The sequence below is a fragment of the Nerophis ophidion genome, linkage group LG15 (genome assembly GCF_033978795.1).
Source record: "Nerophis ophidion isolate RoL-2023_Sa linkage group LG15, RoL_Noph_v1.0, whole genome shotgun sequence".
In the NCBI taxonomy this organism is placed as follows: Eukaryota; Metazoa; Chordata; class Actinopteri; order Syngnathiformes; family Syngnathidae; genus Nerophis; species Nerophis ophidion.
In genome coordinates, this window is record NC_084625.1 from 9,282,505 (window position 1) to 9,298,600 (window position 16,096).

General features: G+C 34.8%; 1 protein-coding gene across 1 annotated transcript in view; it reads left to right on the plus strand.

Moving 5' to 3' along the window:
- The window catches only part of sugct (succinyl-CoA:glutarate-CoA transferase), a 63,764-nt gene that overhangs the window by 758 nt on the left and 46,910 nt on the right, over nucleotides 1-16,096 (plus strand). Inside the window, exons 2-8 of the mRNA XM_061921471.1 lie at nucleotides 6,303-6,351; nucleotides 6,408-6,481; nucleotides 6,562-6,647; nucleotides 6,718-6,768; nucleotides 10,220-10,340; nucleotides 13,972-14,063; nucleotides 14,134-14,277. Of these exons, the coding sequence (XP_061777455.1) occupies nucleotides 6,303-6,351; nucleotides 6,408-6,481; nucleotides 6,562-6,647; nucleotides 6,718-6,768; nucleotides 10,220-10,340; nucleotides 13,972-14,063; nucleotides 14,134-14,277 (617 nt within the window). The remainder of the gene's footprint in view (nucleotides 1-6,302; nucleotides 6,352-6,407; nucleotides 6,482-6,561; nucleotides 6,648-6,717; nucleotides 6,769-10,219; nucleotides 10,341-13,971; nucleotides 14,064-14,133; nucleotides 14,278-16,096) is intronic.

Sequence of the window (16,096 nt, forward strand, 5' to 3'; positions counted from 1 at the left end):
TCTATGTGTCATACTTGATCATTTCGCGATATTGCCATATTTTTGCTGAAAGGATTTAGTAGAGAACATCCACGATAAAGTTCGCAACTTTTGGTCGCTAATAAAAAAAGCCTTGCCTGTACCGGAAGTAGCAGATGATGTGCGCGTGACGTCACGGGTTGTGGAGTTCCTCACATTGTTTACAATCATGGCCACCAGCAGCGAGAGCGATTCGTACCGAGAAAGCGACAATTTCCCCATTAATTTGAGCGAGGATGAAAGATTCGTGGATGAGGAAAGTGAGAGTGAAGGACTAGAAAAAAGAAAAAAAAAAGACTAGAGGGCAGTGGAAGCGATTCAGATAGGGAAGATGCTGTGAGAGGCACGCACCGTGGCAGGACCACTCGGCCAGGCCCAACCACAACAAGGGATAGAGCCATACCGCTTTGAACCCGACGCTGACGGTGACGGTCAGGAGGACGCTGCTGATATTGATGCTGGAGTAGCACACAACATAGATCGCCTTTAGAATACACAATGGTGAAAATGATCGCTGCATAATACACTGTAATTTGTGTGTGTGGTCCGATCCAACCGTGTTCGCTTGACATCGCTGTTCCATAGTAAAGCTTGACTGTCATCTTTCGGGAATGTAAACAATGAAACACCGACCTGTGTTTGGGTTGCCAAAGCCGTCCGCAGTACACCGCTTCCCACCTACAGCTTTCTTCTTTGATGTCTCCATTGTTCATTGAACAAATTGCAAAAGATTAACCAACACAGATGTCCAGAATACTGGGGAATTTTGCGATGAAAACAGACGACTTAATAGCTGGGCACGATGCTGGCACAAAATGTCCTCTGCAATCCGTGACGTCACACGCAGGCGTCATCATACCGAGACGTTTTCAGCAGGATTTTTCAGCGCGAAATTTAAAATTGCACTTTAGTAAAATAACCAGGCCGTATTGGCATGTGTTGCAATGTTAATATTTCATCATTGATTTATAAACTATCAGACTGCGTGGTCGCTAGTAGTGGCTTTCAGTAGGCCTTTAAAATGCAGACAGTTGTTGCTTCAAACTTACCTGATTGAATGGTTTTAAGATTTAATTTACCGGAAGTGAGTCTTGACTTTTGAACACATTTTTCTGCACTTGTTTTTTTACATTAATTTTTAAATACTTGAATTTTAACAGTGACCGAGGGCATTGGTTCTCAAATGGGGGTACGCCTACCCCTGGGGGTACTTGAAGGTATGCCAAGGGCTACGTGAGATTTTTCAAAAATATTTTAAAAATAGCAACACTTCAGAAATCCTTTATAAATATATTTATTGAATAATACTTCAACAAAATATGAATGTAAGTTCATAAACTGTGAAAAGAAATGCAACAATGCAATATTCAGTGTTGACAGCTCGATTTTTTGTGGACATGTTCCATAAATATTGATGTTAAAGATTTCTTATTTTGTGAAGAAATGTTTAGAATGAAGTTGATGAATCCAGATGGATCTCTATTACAATCCCCAAAGAGGGCACTTTAAGTTGATGATTACTTCTATGTGTAGAAATCTTTATTTATAATTGAATCACTTGTTTGTTTCAACAAGTTTTTTTTTTTTTTTATATATTTTTTTCCAAATAGTTCAAGAAAAACCACTACAAATGAGCAATATTTTGCACTGTTATACAATTTAATAAATCAGAAACTGATGACATGGTGCTGTATTTTACTTATTTATCTCTCTTTTTTCAACCAAAAATGCTTTGCTCTGATTAGGGGGTACTTGAATTAAAAAAAATGTTCACAGGGGGTACATCACTGATAAATGGTTGAAAACCACTGACCTAGGGGATGGGTAAAATGCTGAGGACACATTTCACCACACCTAGTGTGTGTGTGTGTGACAATCATTGGTACTTTAACTTTAAACTGAATTTTTAAACACACATATTGTTCAAACTAATTGTTTATACACTGACTTTTAACAAACCAAATTTTAAAACACTAAATTATTTTTTTTCTCTCCTATAAATCTATCCATTTTCTACCACTTGTCCCTTTTGGGCTTGCGGGGGTTGCTGGAGCCTTTCTCAGGTGCATTTGGGCGGAAGGCGGGTACACCCTGGACAAGTCGCCATCTCATCACAGATAGAAACTGAATGTTTTACACTGAATTTTAACAAACTTAATTTTTAACCTCAGACACTTATACACTGAATTTTTACGTAGTGAATTTTGAAACACTGATTTTTTTTAAACACATGTTTTTACACTGAATTTTTGTATACCAAATAAGACATTGAATAAAAAAAATGTTAAATTGAATTTATACACACACATTTTTACACTGAAACAAACTTAATTTTTACATTCAGGCATTTTTACACAAAATTTTAACAAACTTAATTTTTGAATTCAGATATTTTTAGACTGAATTTTTACACGGTGAATTTTAAAACACAACATTTTTAAAAACCTTTTTTACACTTAATTTTTATACACTAAATAAGACAATGAATGAAGTTGTTTTTAACACAAACATTTTTACACTGAATTTTAACAAACTATTTTTAAATTCAGACATTTTTACACAAAATTTTAACAAACTGATTTTTTACACTGAATCTTTACACGGTGAATTTTAAAACACTGAATTTTTAAATACAGATTTTTTACACTGAATTGTTATACACCAACAAAGACACTGAATAAAAAAAATGTTAAATTGAATTTATAAACACACACATTTTTACACTGAATTTTAGCAAACTTTATTTTTACATTCAGGCATTTTTACACAAAATTTTAACAAACTTAATTTTTAAATCCAGACATTTTTAGACTGAATTTTTACACGGTGAATTTTAAAACACGAAATTTTTAAACACACCTTTTTTTACACCTAATTTTTATACACCAAATAAGACACTGAATGAATTTTTTTTAACACAAACATTTTTACACTGAATTTTAACAAACTTTATTTGTAAATTCAGACATTTTTACACAAAATTTTAACAAACTGATTTTTTACACTGAATTTTTACACGGTGAATTTTAAAACACTGAATTTTAAAATACTGAATTTTTAAATACAGATTTTTTACACTGAATTGTTATACACCAACAAAGACACTGAATAAAAAAAATGTTAAATTGAATTTATAAACACACACATTTTTACACTGAATTTTAGCAAACTTTATTTTTACATTCAGGCATTTTTACACAAAATTTTAAAAAACTTAATTTTTAAATTCAGGCATTTTTACACTGAATTTTTACACAGTGAATTTTAAAACACAACATTTTTAAACACACCTTTTTTACACTTAATTTTTATACACCAAATAAGACATTGAATGAACATTTTTTAACACAAATATTTTTACACTGAATTTTAACAAACTCTATTTTTAAATTCAGATATTTTTCCACAAAATTTTAACAAACTGATTTTTTACACTGAATTTTTACACGGTGAATTTTAAAACACTGAATTTTAAAATACTGAATTTTTAAATACAGATTTTTTACACTGAATTGTTATACACCAACAAAGACACTGAATAAAAAAATGTTAAATTGAATTTATAAACACACATTTTTACACTGAATTTTAGCAAACTTTATTTTTACATTCAGGCATTTTTACACAAAACTTTAACAAACTTAATTTTTAAATTCAGACATTTTTAGACTGAATTGTTACACTGAATTTTAAAACACAACATTTTTAAACACCTTTTTTTACACTTAATTTTTATACACCAAATAAGACACTGAATGAATTTTTTTTAACACAAACATTTTTACACTGAATTTTAACAAACTTTATTTTTAAATTCAGACATTTTTACACAAAATTTTAACAAACTGATTTTTTACACTGAATTTTTACACGGTGAATTTAAAAACACTGAATTTTAAAATACTGAATTTTTAAATACAGATTTTTTACACTGAATTGTTATACACCAACAAAGACACTGAATAAAAAAATGTTAAATTGAATTTATAAACACACACATTTTTACACTGAATTTTAGCAAACTTTATTTTTACATTCAGGCATTTTTACACAAAATTTTAACAAACTTAATTTTTAAATTCAGACATTTTTACACTGAATTTTTACACAGTGAATTTTAAAACACAACATTTTTAAATACACCTTTTTTACACTTAATTTTTATACACCAAATAAGACACTGAATGAAAATTTTTTAACACAAATATTTTTACACTGAATTTTAACAAACTTTATTTTTAAATTCAGATATTTTTCCACAAAATTTTAACAAACTGATTTTTTACACTGAATTTTTACACGGTGAAATTTAAAACACTGAATTTTAAAATACTGAATTTTTAAATACAGATTTTTTACACTGAATTGTTACACACCAACAAAGACACTGAATAAAAAAAATGTTAAATTTAATTTATAAACACACACATTTTTACACTGAATTTTAGCAAACTTTATTTTTACATTCAGGCATTTTTACACAAACTTTTAACAAACTTAATTTTTAAATTCAGACATTTTTACACAGAATTTTTATACAGTGAATTTTAAAACACAACATTTTTAAACACACCTTTTTTACACTTAATTTTTATACACCAAATAAGACACTGAATGAAATTTTTTTAACACAAATATTTTTACACCGAATTTTAACAAACTTTATTTTTAAATTCAGATATTTTTCCACAAAATTTTAACAAACTGATTTTTTAGACTGAATTTTTACACGGTGAATTTTAAAACACTGAATTTTAAAATACTGAATTTTTAAATACAGATTTTTTACACTGAATTGTTATACACCAACAAAGACACTGAATAAAAAAAATGTTAAATTGAATTTATAAACACACACATTTTTACACTGAATTTTAGGAAACTTTATTTTTACATTCAGGCATTTTTACACAAAACTTTAACAAACTTAATTTTTAAATTCAGACATTTTTAGACTGAATTTTTACACTGAATTTTAAAACACAACATTTTTAAACACACCTTTTTTACACTTCATTTTTATACACCAAATAAGACACTGAATGAAATTTTTTAACACAAATATTTTTACACTGAATTTTAACAAACTTTATTTTTAAATGCAGATATTTTTCCACAAAATTTTAACAAACTGATTTTTTACACTGAATTTTTACACGGTGAATTTTAAAACACTGAATTTTAAAATACTGAATTTTTAAATACAGATTTTTTACACTACACTAAATAAATAAAATGTTAAATTGAATTTATAAACACACACATTTTTACACTGAATTTTAGCAAACTTTATTTTTACATTCAGGCATTTTTACACAAAATTTTAACAAACTTAATTGTTAAATTCAGACATTTTTACACTGAATTTTAGCAAACTTTATTTTTATATTCAGGCATTTTTACACAAAATTTTAACAAACTTAATTTTTAAATTCAGACATTTTTAGACTGAATTTTTACACGGTGAATTTTAAAACACAACATTTTTAAACACGCCTTTTTTTACACCTAATTTTTATACACCAAATAAGACACTGAATGAATTTTTTTTAACAAACATTTTTACACTGAATTTTAACAAACTTTATTTTTAAATTCAGACATTTTTACACAAAATTTTAACAAACTTATTTTTTACACTGAATTTTTGCACGGTGAATTTTAAAATACTGAATTTTTAAATACAGATTTTTTACACTGAATTGTTATACACTAACAAATACACTGGTTAAAAAAAATGTTAACAAACTGAATTTTTTTTAACACACACATTTTTTACACTGAATGTAAACAAACTTAATTATTTAAATTCAGACATTTTTACACAGTGGATTTTAAAACACTGAATTTTAACAAACAAAATTTTTGTACACACAAATTTTGCTTTCGATTTTTTTCACTGAAATTGTCAGCATGTAAAAAAACTAACTAAGTTCATATAATTTAAACATAAAAAAATCAGTTACAAAAAATGTATTGTCCAAAAAAGGCTTTTGTAATTAAGAAACGGAAAAAAAGAAATAGAATAAAGTGGGTTAAACCGTCTTCCGCAAACCGACCCATGTTGATGTATTGATACAGTTGAATAGGATTACTACATATTGAGACATAAAGGAAGATTAGGATTAAGCAAAACTTGCTTTTTACTCCTCCTTATGTTAAAAAAATACCCATCTCATCACGCTGGTGGACGCCTGTACGGGTCACACAATGTTGTCACTGTGAATAATTGTCACCAGAAAACACATACTTTGTAATCTTTTGAACATGTGACATGTCTGCAGGTGCTGACAGGCGGCCATTGGAGGGTGTCAGAGTGCTGGACCTGACCCGGTAAGAACAACACCCCCCCGAAAGAACCGCATTATATGACTGCTGTGTGTATGCAGCGTCCTGGCTGGACCTTTCGCCACCATGATGCTGGGAGACCTGGGCGCTGAAGTCATCAAGGTGGAGAAACCAGGTGAGCGGTGTCATCAAGCTAGCTTATTGTTACTAGGCGGCCAGTATCGAACTGCTTGTGTCCTATGTACTAATCCACAGGTACCGGTGACGACACCCGAGCGTGGGGTCCACCCTTCGTCGGTTCAGAGAGCGTCTACTTCCTCAGTGTCAACCGCAATAAAAAAGTACGGTTTGTGACCGCAGAGACAACTGGATTGCTCTTGACCAAAGTAAACGTTGAAGTCCTGATTGCAGAGTGTCGCCGTCGACCTGAAACATCCCAGAGGAGCCAAGCTCATCCAGGAGGTACGCTCATTGTTATTGTTGGCATGACAAGTAGAATTGGACTGCCGATATTATCGGCCGATAAATGTTTTCTAATGTAATATCGGAATTTATCGGAATCGGTTTCAAAAAGTAAAATTTATGACTTTTTAAAATGCAGTTATTGGGAGAGGTACACGGACGTAAGGAGAAGTACAGAGCAGTTGCGTCTCCCAGTCATACTTGCCAACCCTCCCGATTTTCCTGGGAGACTCGGATTTCAGAGCCCCTCCCGAAAATCTCCAGGGGCAACCATTCTCCCGATTTTCTCCCGATTTCCACCCAGGCAACAATATTGGGGGCATGTCTTTAAGGCACTGCCTTTGTCTGCCGGCTCAACCACATAATATCTACAGCAGGGGTGTCAAACGTACGGCCCGCGGGCCGCATCAGGCCCCGAACAGCTTTTAACACTACTTGAGTTGTATGGTCTTCTGTCCTCTGTTGTCCTCTGTGTTTTTTATACACTTTGATTACGATTTTTGAAATAAAGGGAAGGTGAGACACCGGTCGGTAGTTTACCATGAGGTCAGGATCGAGGTTAGGTCTTTTAAGAAGAGGATGAATAACCGCTTTTTTGAATGCTAGTGGAACAGTGCCCGAGGAGAGTGATAAGTTTATAATATTTAGCACTGATGGAGCTAATAATACAAAGAGCTCCTTGATCAGTTTCCCAGGAAGAGGGTCAAGTAAACATGTTGTCTGTTTTATTCCATTTACACGTTGTAACAATTCCTCTAATGTTATTTCCTCAAAACAAGAGAAACTATTTTGGAGGGCAGTATCCGCCGTATATACCATCGTGTCAGTGTTAATAGAACCCCGTTGTAGCTGGGACGCATTGTCTTTAATCTCCTTTCTAATGACTTCAATTTTCTTACTAAAGAATTGCATAAAGTCATCAGCTGAGTGGGTTGAGCTACTGGAAGGGGTCCCTTGTCGGGTTAGCGATGCTACCGTACTAAACAAAAATTTAGGATCGTTTTTATTACGGTGGATGAGATTTGAGTAATATTTAGCTTTAGCTAAGGTAAGCATGCGTTTATAAGTTATTAAACCATCACTCCATGCTTGATGGTGCACCTCAAGTTTAGTCGTGCGCCATTTGCGTTCCAGCTTTCTACATAATAATTTCTGAGCTCTAGTTTCTTCTGTAAACCACGGGGTGCGCTTTTTTGGAGCCTTTTTTAACTTTAGCGGTGCTATGTTATCAATGGTTTCGCGCAGGGCGTCGTTAAAGTTGTTAGTGAGGTTATCAATAGAGCCCACATACTTTGGGAATGGTGCCATTACCGAGGGCAGTAGTGGTGGTTTGTGCAGCCCTTTGAGACACTAGTGATTTAGGGCTATATAAGTAAACATTGATTGATTGATTGATTTTACTGTTTTAATTGATTTTACCCTTTAAAATAGTTTTTAATCATATTTTTTTATATTGGTTTTATATTTATTTATTTTTGTTTTAATTCAGTCATTGGTTGAGCATAATATTGTTTTTTTTAATATTGTTTTTAACATGGCTGTGCAGCACTTTGGAAACGTTATTGATGTTTAAATGTGCTATATAAATAAAGTGGATTGGATTGGATTTATCTGGCCCGCCGGATGAGTTTACTACGTATAAAAATGAGCCGGAATTTTTGAATGAAAGAAACTGCTGTTCTAAATGTGTCCACTAGATGTCACAATAGCAATTCTTTGTATCTTTGTCGATGATGCTACATATGTACAAAATAAACCACATGGTGTTAGTGTACCAGTCGAGGAAAATGACCAAACTACATAAATAAAATTCTGTAATTTGACTTTGATATTATCTTTTTATCTTGATAGATTGAAAATTAACACCAATGAGTTGACTGATGAACATTATCACATAATTTATTCAGAAAATATAAATAACGACAGAATGCTATTAACCACAACACGTAAGTGTAATTAAAAAAAACCAACAACATTATAATTAGTAAATTTTCAGAATGTGCTTGTTCTATTTTTAAACAAAGAAAACAATCTGTAGTCATCTTTATTTTTAAGTTATTGTGCCGTGATTTTACCAGTCCGGTTTTTCTCCATGTGGGTCTCGATCTAAAATTATTTTGACACCCCTGATCTACAGCTTGTAACACACACAAGTGAATGCAAGTCATACTTGGTCAACAGCCATACAGGTCACACTGAGGGTGGCCGAATAAACAACGTTAACACTGTTACAAATATGCGCCACACTGTGAACCCACACCAAACAAGAATGAAAAACACATCTCGGGAGAACATCTGCACCGTAACACAACATAAACACAACAGAACAAATACCTAGGACCCTTGCAGCACTAACTCTTCCAGGACGCTACAATATACACCCCCGCTACCTCCTACACCCCTACCTCAACCCCGCCCACCTCAACCTCCTCATGCGCTTTCAGGCAGAGCATGTCCCAAATTCCAAGCTGCTGTTTTGAGGCATGTTAAAAAAATAATGCACTTTGTGACTTCAATAATAAACATGGCATTGCCATGTTGGCTTTTTTTTTTCCATAACTTCAGTTGATTTATTTTGGAAAACCTTGTTACATTGTTTAATGCAGTGTTTCTCAAATAGGGGTACGCGTACCCCAGGGGGTACTTGAAAGTATGCCAAGGGGTACGTGAGATATTTTTAAAATATTCTAAAAATAGCAACAATTCAAAAACCATTTATAAATATATTTATTGAATAATACTTCAACAAAATATGAGTGCAAGTTCATAAACCGTGAAAAAAAATGCGACAATGCATTATTCAGTGTTGACAGCTAGATTTTTTGTGGACATGTTCCAAAAATATTGATGTTAAAGATTTTATTTTTTGTGAAGAAATGTTTAGAATTAAGTTCATGAATCCAGATGGATCTCTACTACAATCCCAGAAGAGGGCACTTTAAGTTCATGATTACCTCTTTGTGTAGAAATATTTATTTATAATTGAAATCACTTGTTTGTTTTCAACAAGCTTTTAGTTATTTTTATATCCTTTTTTCCAAATAGTTGAAGAAAGACCACTGCAAATAAGCAATATTTTGCACTGTTATACAATTTAATAAATCAGAAACTAATGACATAGTGCTGTATTTTACTTCTCTATCTCTTTTTTTCCAACCAAAAATGCTTTGCTCTGATTAGGGGTTACTTGAATTAAAAAAATGTTCACAGGGGGTACATCACTGAAAAAAGGTTGAGAACCACTGGTTTAATGCATCCAGCGGGGCATCACAACAAAATTAGGCATAATAGTTTGTGAATTCCACGTCTGTATATATCGGTATCGGTTGATATCGGATTCGGTAATTAAGATTTTGACAATATCGAAATATTGGATATCGGCAATAGAGCCATTATCGGACATCTATAATGATAAGCTAATTTGTTGATTTGCTCATTTATTTGTTATTAGCTTGCAGGTGTTTGCGACGTGCTGATGGAGAACTTCCTGCCAGGCAAACTTGCTCTGATGGGTTTAGGATACGAGGAGCTGAGCAGACGTAACCCTGCGCTGATCTACTGCTCCATTTCAGGTGCCACCTTGCTCAGTTCCAGTGATTTGATTGGTACAGATGACCTGAGAGGTGTATTTTGCTCGTGCGCCTGCGTGTGGCGCCGCACCCGTGCTCTCCACATGCGTTGGCCACACCGCGGGTTTGCCATCCCGAGACAAGCGGCTCTCAGAGGTTAACAACTTTGGACAGGAAGCCCGTGTTGATGTCACATCTCGGGCTCGTTAAAAAGTCCATCACTGTCAACAGGCCGCTTCAAGCTGGCCTCAGCAGGAAGTGGCTCTGCCGGCAGAACTGCTGCGGTGGCGGCGTAATCCGGAGCAGCTGCTCAGGGTCTGAGGGGAGCCATCGTGCGAGACGGCTCCTCTAGCTGCCGTGTGGACTGTGGCGTGATTGGTCGTTAACAACATGATCACGTTGACATGCTTGTGGATTAGAACCAGTCGATGCTGAAGGAGCGTTTGATGTCAACATGCAGAGGAATCAAAACCCTCTGTTGTTGATTTAGTTTGCATGTGTTCATCCACTAGGTGGCGTCAGTGTTTTTTTCTCTCCAAGTCACCTTTGACCTCTAATTTTCTTTCTGGACATTAATAGGAATCAATAATCTCATATTATGCAAAAGTGTTTTTTTAATGATGTTTTAACTGTAACAATCAATCAATCAATGTTTATTTATACAGCCCTAAATCATAAGTGTCTCAAAGGGCTGCACAAACCACAACGACATCCTCGGTAGATGAACAATGTGTCCATAAAGCCTGTTTATGCTCACCGAACATGAGAAATATCTATTTCTCTCACCACTTGAGGCGTTTAAATCTACTACGTTGGACAAATGCAGAGTTACAGTGTTTATGTGAAAAGTAGATAAAGTACACAATGGAGACACACGCACAGCTGATTACCATTAGGGATTAGAGATGGAGTGTGTGCAAACGGCTCCTTTAAGTCAACGATGAGAACCTATTCCCGTTGTGGAGCCGTTCGTTTGAGAGCAATTTTTAAAAATGCAGACACAAATTTTGCGTCAGCAAATGCCCACTTTGTCCAACTGGCAACAGGACTACAAAATGAGTCAGAATTAAAGGAAACTTTAACATTTAGATTAACTTCTTTAACATTATATATATATATATATATATATACATATATATATATATATATACCTCTCAAAGTGTATTTATATAGCCCTTACTCACAAATGTCTCAAACGGCTATATACTGTATGTGTATATATATATATATATATATATGTGTGTGTATGTATGTGTATTTGTATATATGTGTACACTAGTATGTATATATGTATGTGCCTATGTATGTATGTGTGTGTATATATATGTATATATGACTTCCCATGATATATCTGTATATACACAATCACATACATATACTGTATATACATATACATGCACATACATATATATACATAGAGCATATATACATATATGTATATACACATATGTATATACATATATACACAATCACATACATATGTATATATGTATGTGTATATACAGATATGTATATATGCTGTATGTATGTATATATGTGCATGTATGTGTATATATGTATGTGATTGTCTATATACAGATATGTGTATATTTTTATGTATGCTGTATGTGTACATATGTATGTATTTGCATATATTGAACCTATATAAATATATATTTATTTGAATTATTAAAAAAAAACTTTTATATATATATATTTTTTTTTTTACATTGTAGTTTGGATTCTCTTTTCGGGTTTGTTATTTTTAAAGTGTGCACACACCAGTTATGGTATTATACTTTTGTAATCACATTTTTTTATTATGTCGTAATTTTTATTATAGTTATATTTATTATTTTTATACACATTATTGCATTTTATTCTTAATTATTTGTGTATTTTTTTCTATATTGTTAAAATGAGGTACATTGTGATGAGCACACACACACACACACACACACACACACACACACACACTCACTCACTCACTCAGCTTTTACCTTAAGTGCTCCTTTCTACACACAACTGAGACACCCAATGACAAGTGTTCAAATGACCAAAAATAGAACCCAAAGTATAGATGTGACCTAATCAAGTCTTTTTGAATGGCTCTCTTAGGTTACCGATGAGAACCAATTCCCAGTTGTGAACCGTTGTTTATGCACATTAAAATCTAGAACAGTAGACTTGACTGGCAACTGGACTAGAAAATGAGTCAGAATTAAAGAAAATTTAGCAGCATTTAGATTAACTTTTTAAAAAATTAAAACAAATACATATAAAAAATATATATAAATGTATGTATGTACATATATAGATGTATATAAATATATATATACCTAGTATATATGTTTTTTAAATATTCTTTAATTGTTTTTATTGTGTAATGTATTTATTTTTATTTTGACCCATTTTTTGGGTCCATTATTCTAAACGGGTTGCAAGTAGTTCACGAGTACACACACCAGGTATGGTGGTACAACAAGTGTAAAGTCCTAATTTTTATTGTATTTTTATACATACTTGTTTTGTTTATTTAGTCATCAATGCACTGTATTCCTACTTATTTGTGGGGGTTTTTATATTGGTAAAATGGCACACATTTTTTTTAGAACAGGGAAAATTCAAACTCGTGATGCCACTGTCAAAGGATGAAAATATGGCAGCGCCTTAAAAAATGTTTACAAGAAAAAACACAACAAAAATTTTTCTTATTAAAGTTAAAGTACCAATGATTGTCACACCAATAATGAGTCCCAGGCACGGCCACCGCTGCTGCTCATTACTCCCCTCACCTCTCAGGGGGTGATCAAGGGTGATGGGTCAAATGGAGGGAATAATTTTGCCAAACTTAGTGTGTGTGTGACATACCAATATTTCAGAATAATTCCCACCAACATAGTAATATTTGTGTTAATTAAAATATTCTGACATACATTTTATTGTATAACCGACACTAGTGATTGTTTCTTTACTAGAAAAAAAAAAATCAGTTAAAAATAATCAAACTATAATAACGAGCCACTCTTTTGAACGGCTCCCTTCAAAGAGACATAAATCCCATCTGATGTGATCCGCTGCCCGGATCTTATTGTAATTTGGATTTTTGGGTCTGTTTGTGTTTTCTGTTAGTTTGGACTCCCTTTGTCATTGTTTGTGCACCATGGTAACTTATTATTTTCACCCGCCGCGGGTTCCAGACGCACACCTGTTTTTGTTAATCACTGTCTCGATTTAAACCTGCCTCCTTGGTTCTTTCTGGTCTGGTTTCGTAGTTTGTGTTCGCACAACAGTGACGACTCTGATTCCCGATTTCTGTATTCCGGTTCGTTACTAGCTAGCTCCCACGCTAGCGCTTTTGTTTTTTTTCTAGCTCCCATGCTAGTTCTGTTCATTTTGACAAAGTCTGTTTTATTTGATAATGAATCATTTGTTTCTTACCTTCACGCTGTGTCCGAGCCCGACTGTATCCCAGAGAGAATGACTCCGCATCAAAATGCGACCAAACCGTCACACCATCCCTACAACACACCGTTATGGCGCCACTTACATTAATTTAAAATGATTGAAAAGTAGAACAATATTAGACGTCTGATATATGGCCTCAAAGCTAAAAGGTTTATGAAGGTGTGTGTGTGTGTGTTTGTGTGTTTAGGTTACGGGCAAACGGGTCCTCAAAATCAGAGTCCAGGCTACGACTCGATCGCCTCTGCTGTGTCGGGGATGATGCACATCACCGGGTCAGAGGTCAGACGCAAACAGCGGCGTGTCTTAAGAGCTTACGTGACTTCCTATGATGCCTTGTTTCTGCGCACAGGACGGCGAGCCCATCCGCCCCGGCGTGGCTATGACGGACTTGGCGACCGGCTTGTACGCACACGGGGCCGTCATGGCCGCCCTGCTCCAGCGCCAGCGGACGGGGAGGGGCGCTCACATCGACTGTGACCTACTGTCCTCTCAGGTAGCGTGCATGTGCGCGCGCACGTGACGGATGGCCCTTCCAGAGTAGCTGGCGTATAAACAGGCCGTCGAAACGTCTTGACGAGTGTAAACACGCTCATCAATATTTCCTGAGCGTCTCCCGGGCCGCCGAAACAAATCAAATGATTCGTTATCGTAAAAGCGCAGGTGACGCCCACCCAGATGTTCCCCGTGTCTAAAACTCCCAGGGTGCGCTTGATTTGTAGTGTCAGGATGTGCAGTTTGTGTGACAGTGTTGCTTTTAAAAACATGTTTTATGTTTCTGCCTGAGACGCCACCGCACAGTCACTCGGGGGAAAAAGTTGAGAAGTGCGTGCGTGCGTGCGTGCGTGCGTTTGTGCTCCCCCATGTTCATGTAGGAAGTGATGCGTCCGCTGGCAGGTTACCTTTTAAGACTGCTGAGGCAGCGTTTTGATAACTAGCTCTCTGTATTCACGGTGTTGACCTCCATCATCATGGCCCTAACCACAGCAAAGACTTCCCACAGACTTTGGGCGGCCGGCGTCTGACGTCAGCGTTGATTTAGCTGCTTACGGCGTTGTGGTGCGTCTTTGCTGGTGAGTCAAAGCCGAGGTTCTCTCACATGTGGCGTAACGTCCAGCCAGCATGGCGAGCAGCTTGCACGCCGCGGGCCTCTCCTTGAACGCGACCGCACGCTTGAAACGCAGCCGAGTGTAAACACAGACCAGCTCGACTCTTGTATCAACATCTATAAAATGTGACGAACCGCTCGTCTTCCCAGGACGACACACTTGCACTTCCTGTCAGCCATCTTTAATGGACCCTTCCTCACGAAAGTTCACATGGGTCGTCCTGTAAAGGTTCTACAAAGTAAACCACTTTAATTGCTGTTGATGTGACCTCCCTTTGAAGTGGGCGGGGCGTGGAACCTCTGAGTGGAGCCTTCCTGTCAGAAGCAGGCGGCTGTGGTGACATCACCAGCGAGGCTGATAGTTACGTGGTCACGTACGTCCATAAATTAGTGATCAACCGATTATCGGCGCCAATATTTGGGGTTTTGACCTATGTATTGGACTCAAAAAAAAATAATCAAAAAAAAAAAATATATATATATGTATATATATATATATATATATATATATATATATATATATATATATATATATATATATATATATATATATATATATATATATAATTTTTTTTCTAACTTCAACTTAACACCAGCAGATTCAATACATACACATGATAGCAGTGTTTAGTATTAAATGAGTTAATTAGATAGTCATAACTGCTTAATAGGACTGTGGATCTTTCACCACACGATCCCATTAAATTCTATTCCTGAGGGTAGCGATTCGATTCAAAATCAACACTTTTCTAATAACATTGGGTGCCAGTTCTATGACTAACTACATTCCTCCATAAAAGAGACAAGCAGCTCTACAATTGTTGTATTGATTCAAAGAAAACTGGATTTGTTTCACAAAAATCTACCCAAACATTTAATAAAGTCAAATACAAATAAGTCAACAGGAGAAGTATCCAACACTTTTCTAAAGTAAATCTGTACAGCAGATATGATCATCTACATCAGGGGTCCCCTAACTTTTTGACGCAGTGGCCGCATTGGGTTAAAAAAAATTGGCCGGGGGCTGGGCTGTGTGTGTATATATATATATATATATATATATTATATATATATATATCTATATATATATATATATATATATATATAGATATAGATATAGATATATATTTTCCTGAGCGGCTAGGAGACACCAAGAGTAACAAGCGGTAGGAAATGGATTAGAAAGGACAGGTTTTAAAAGATAATA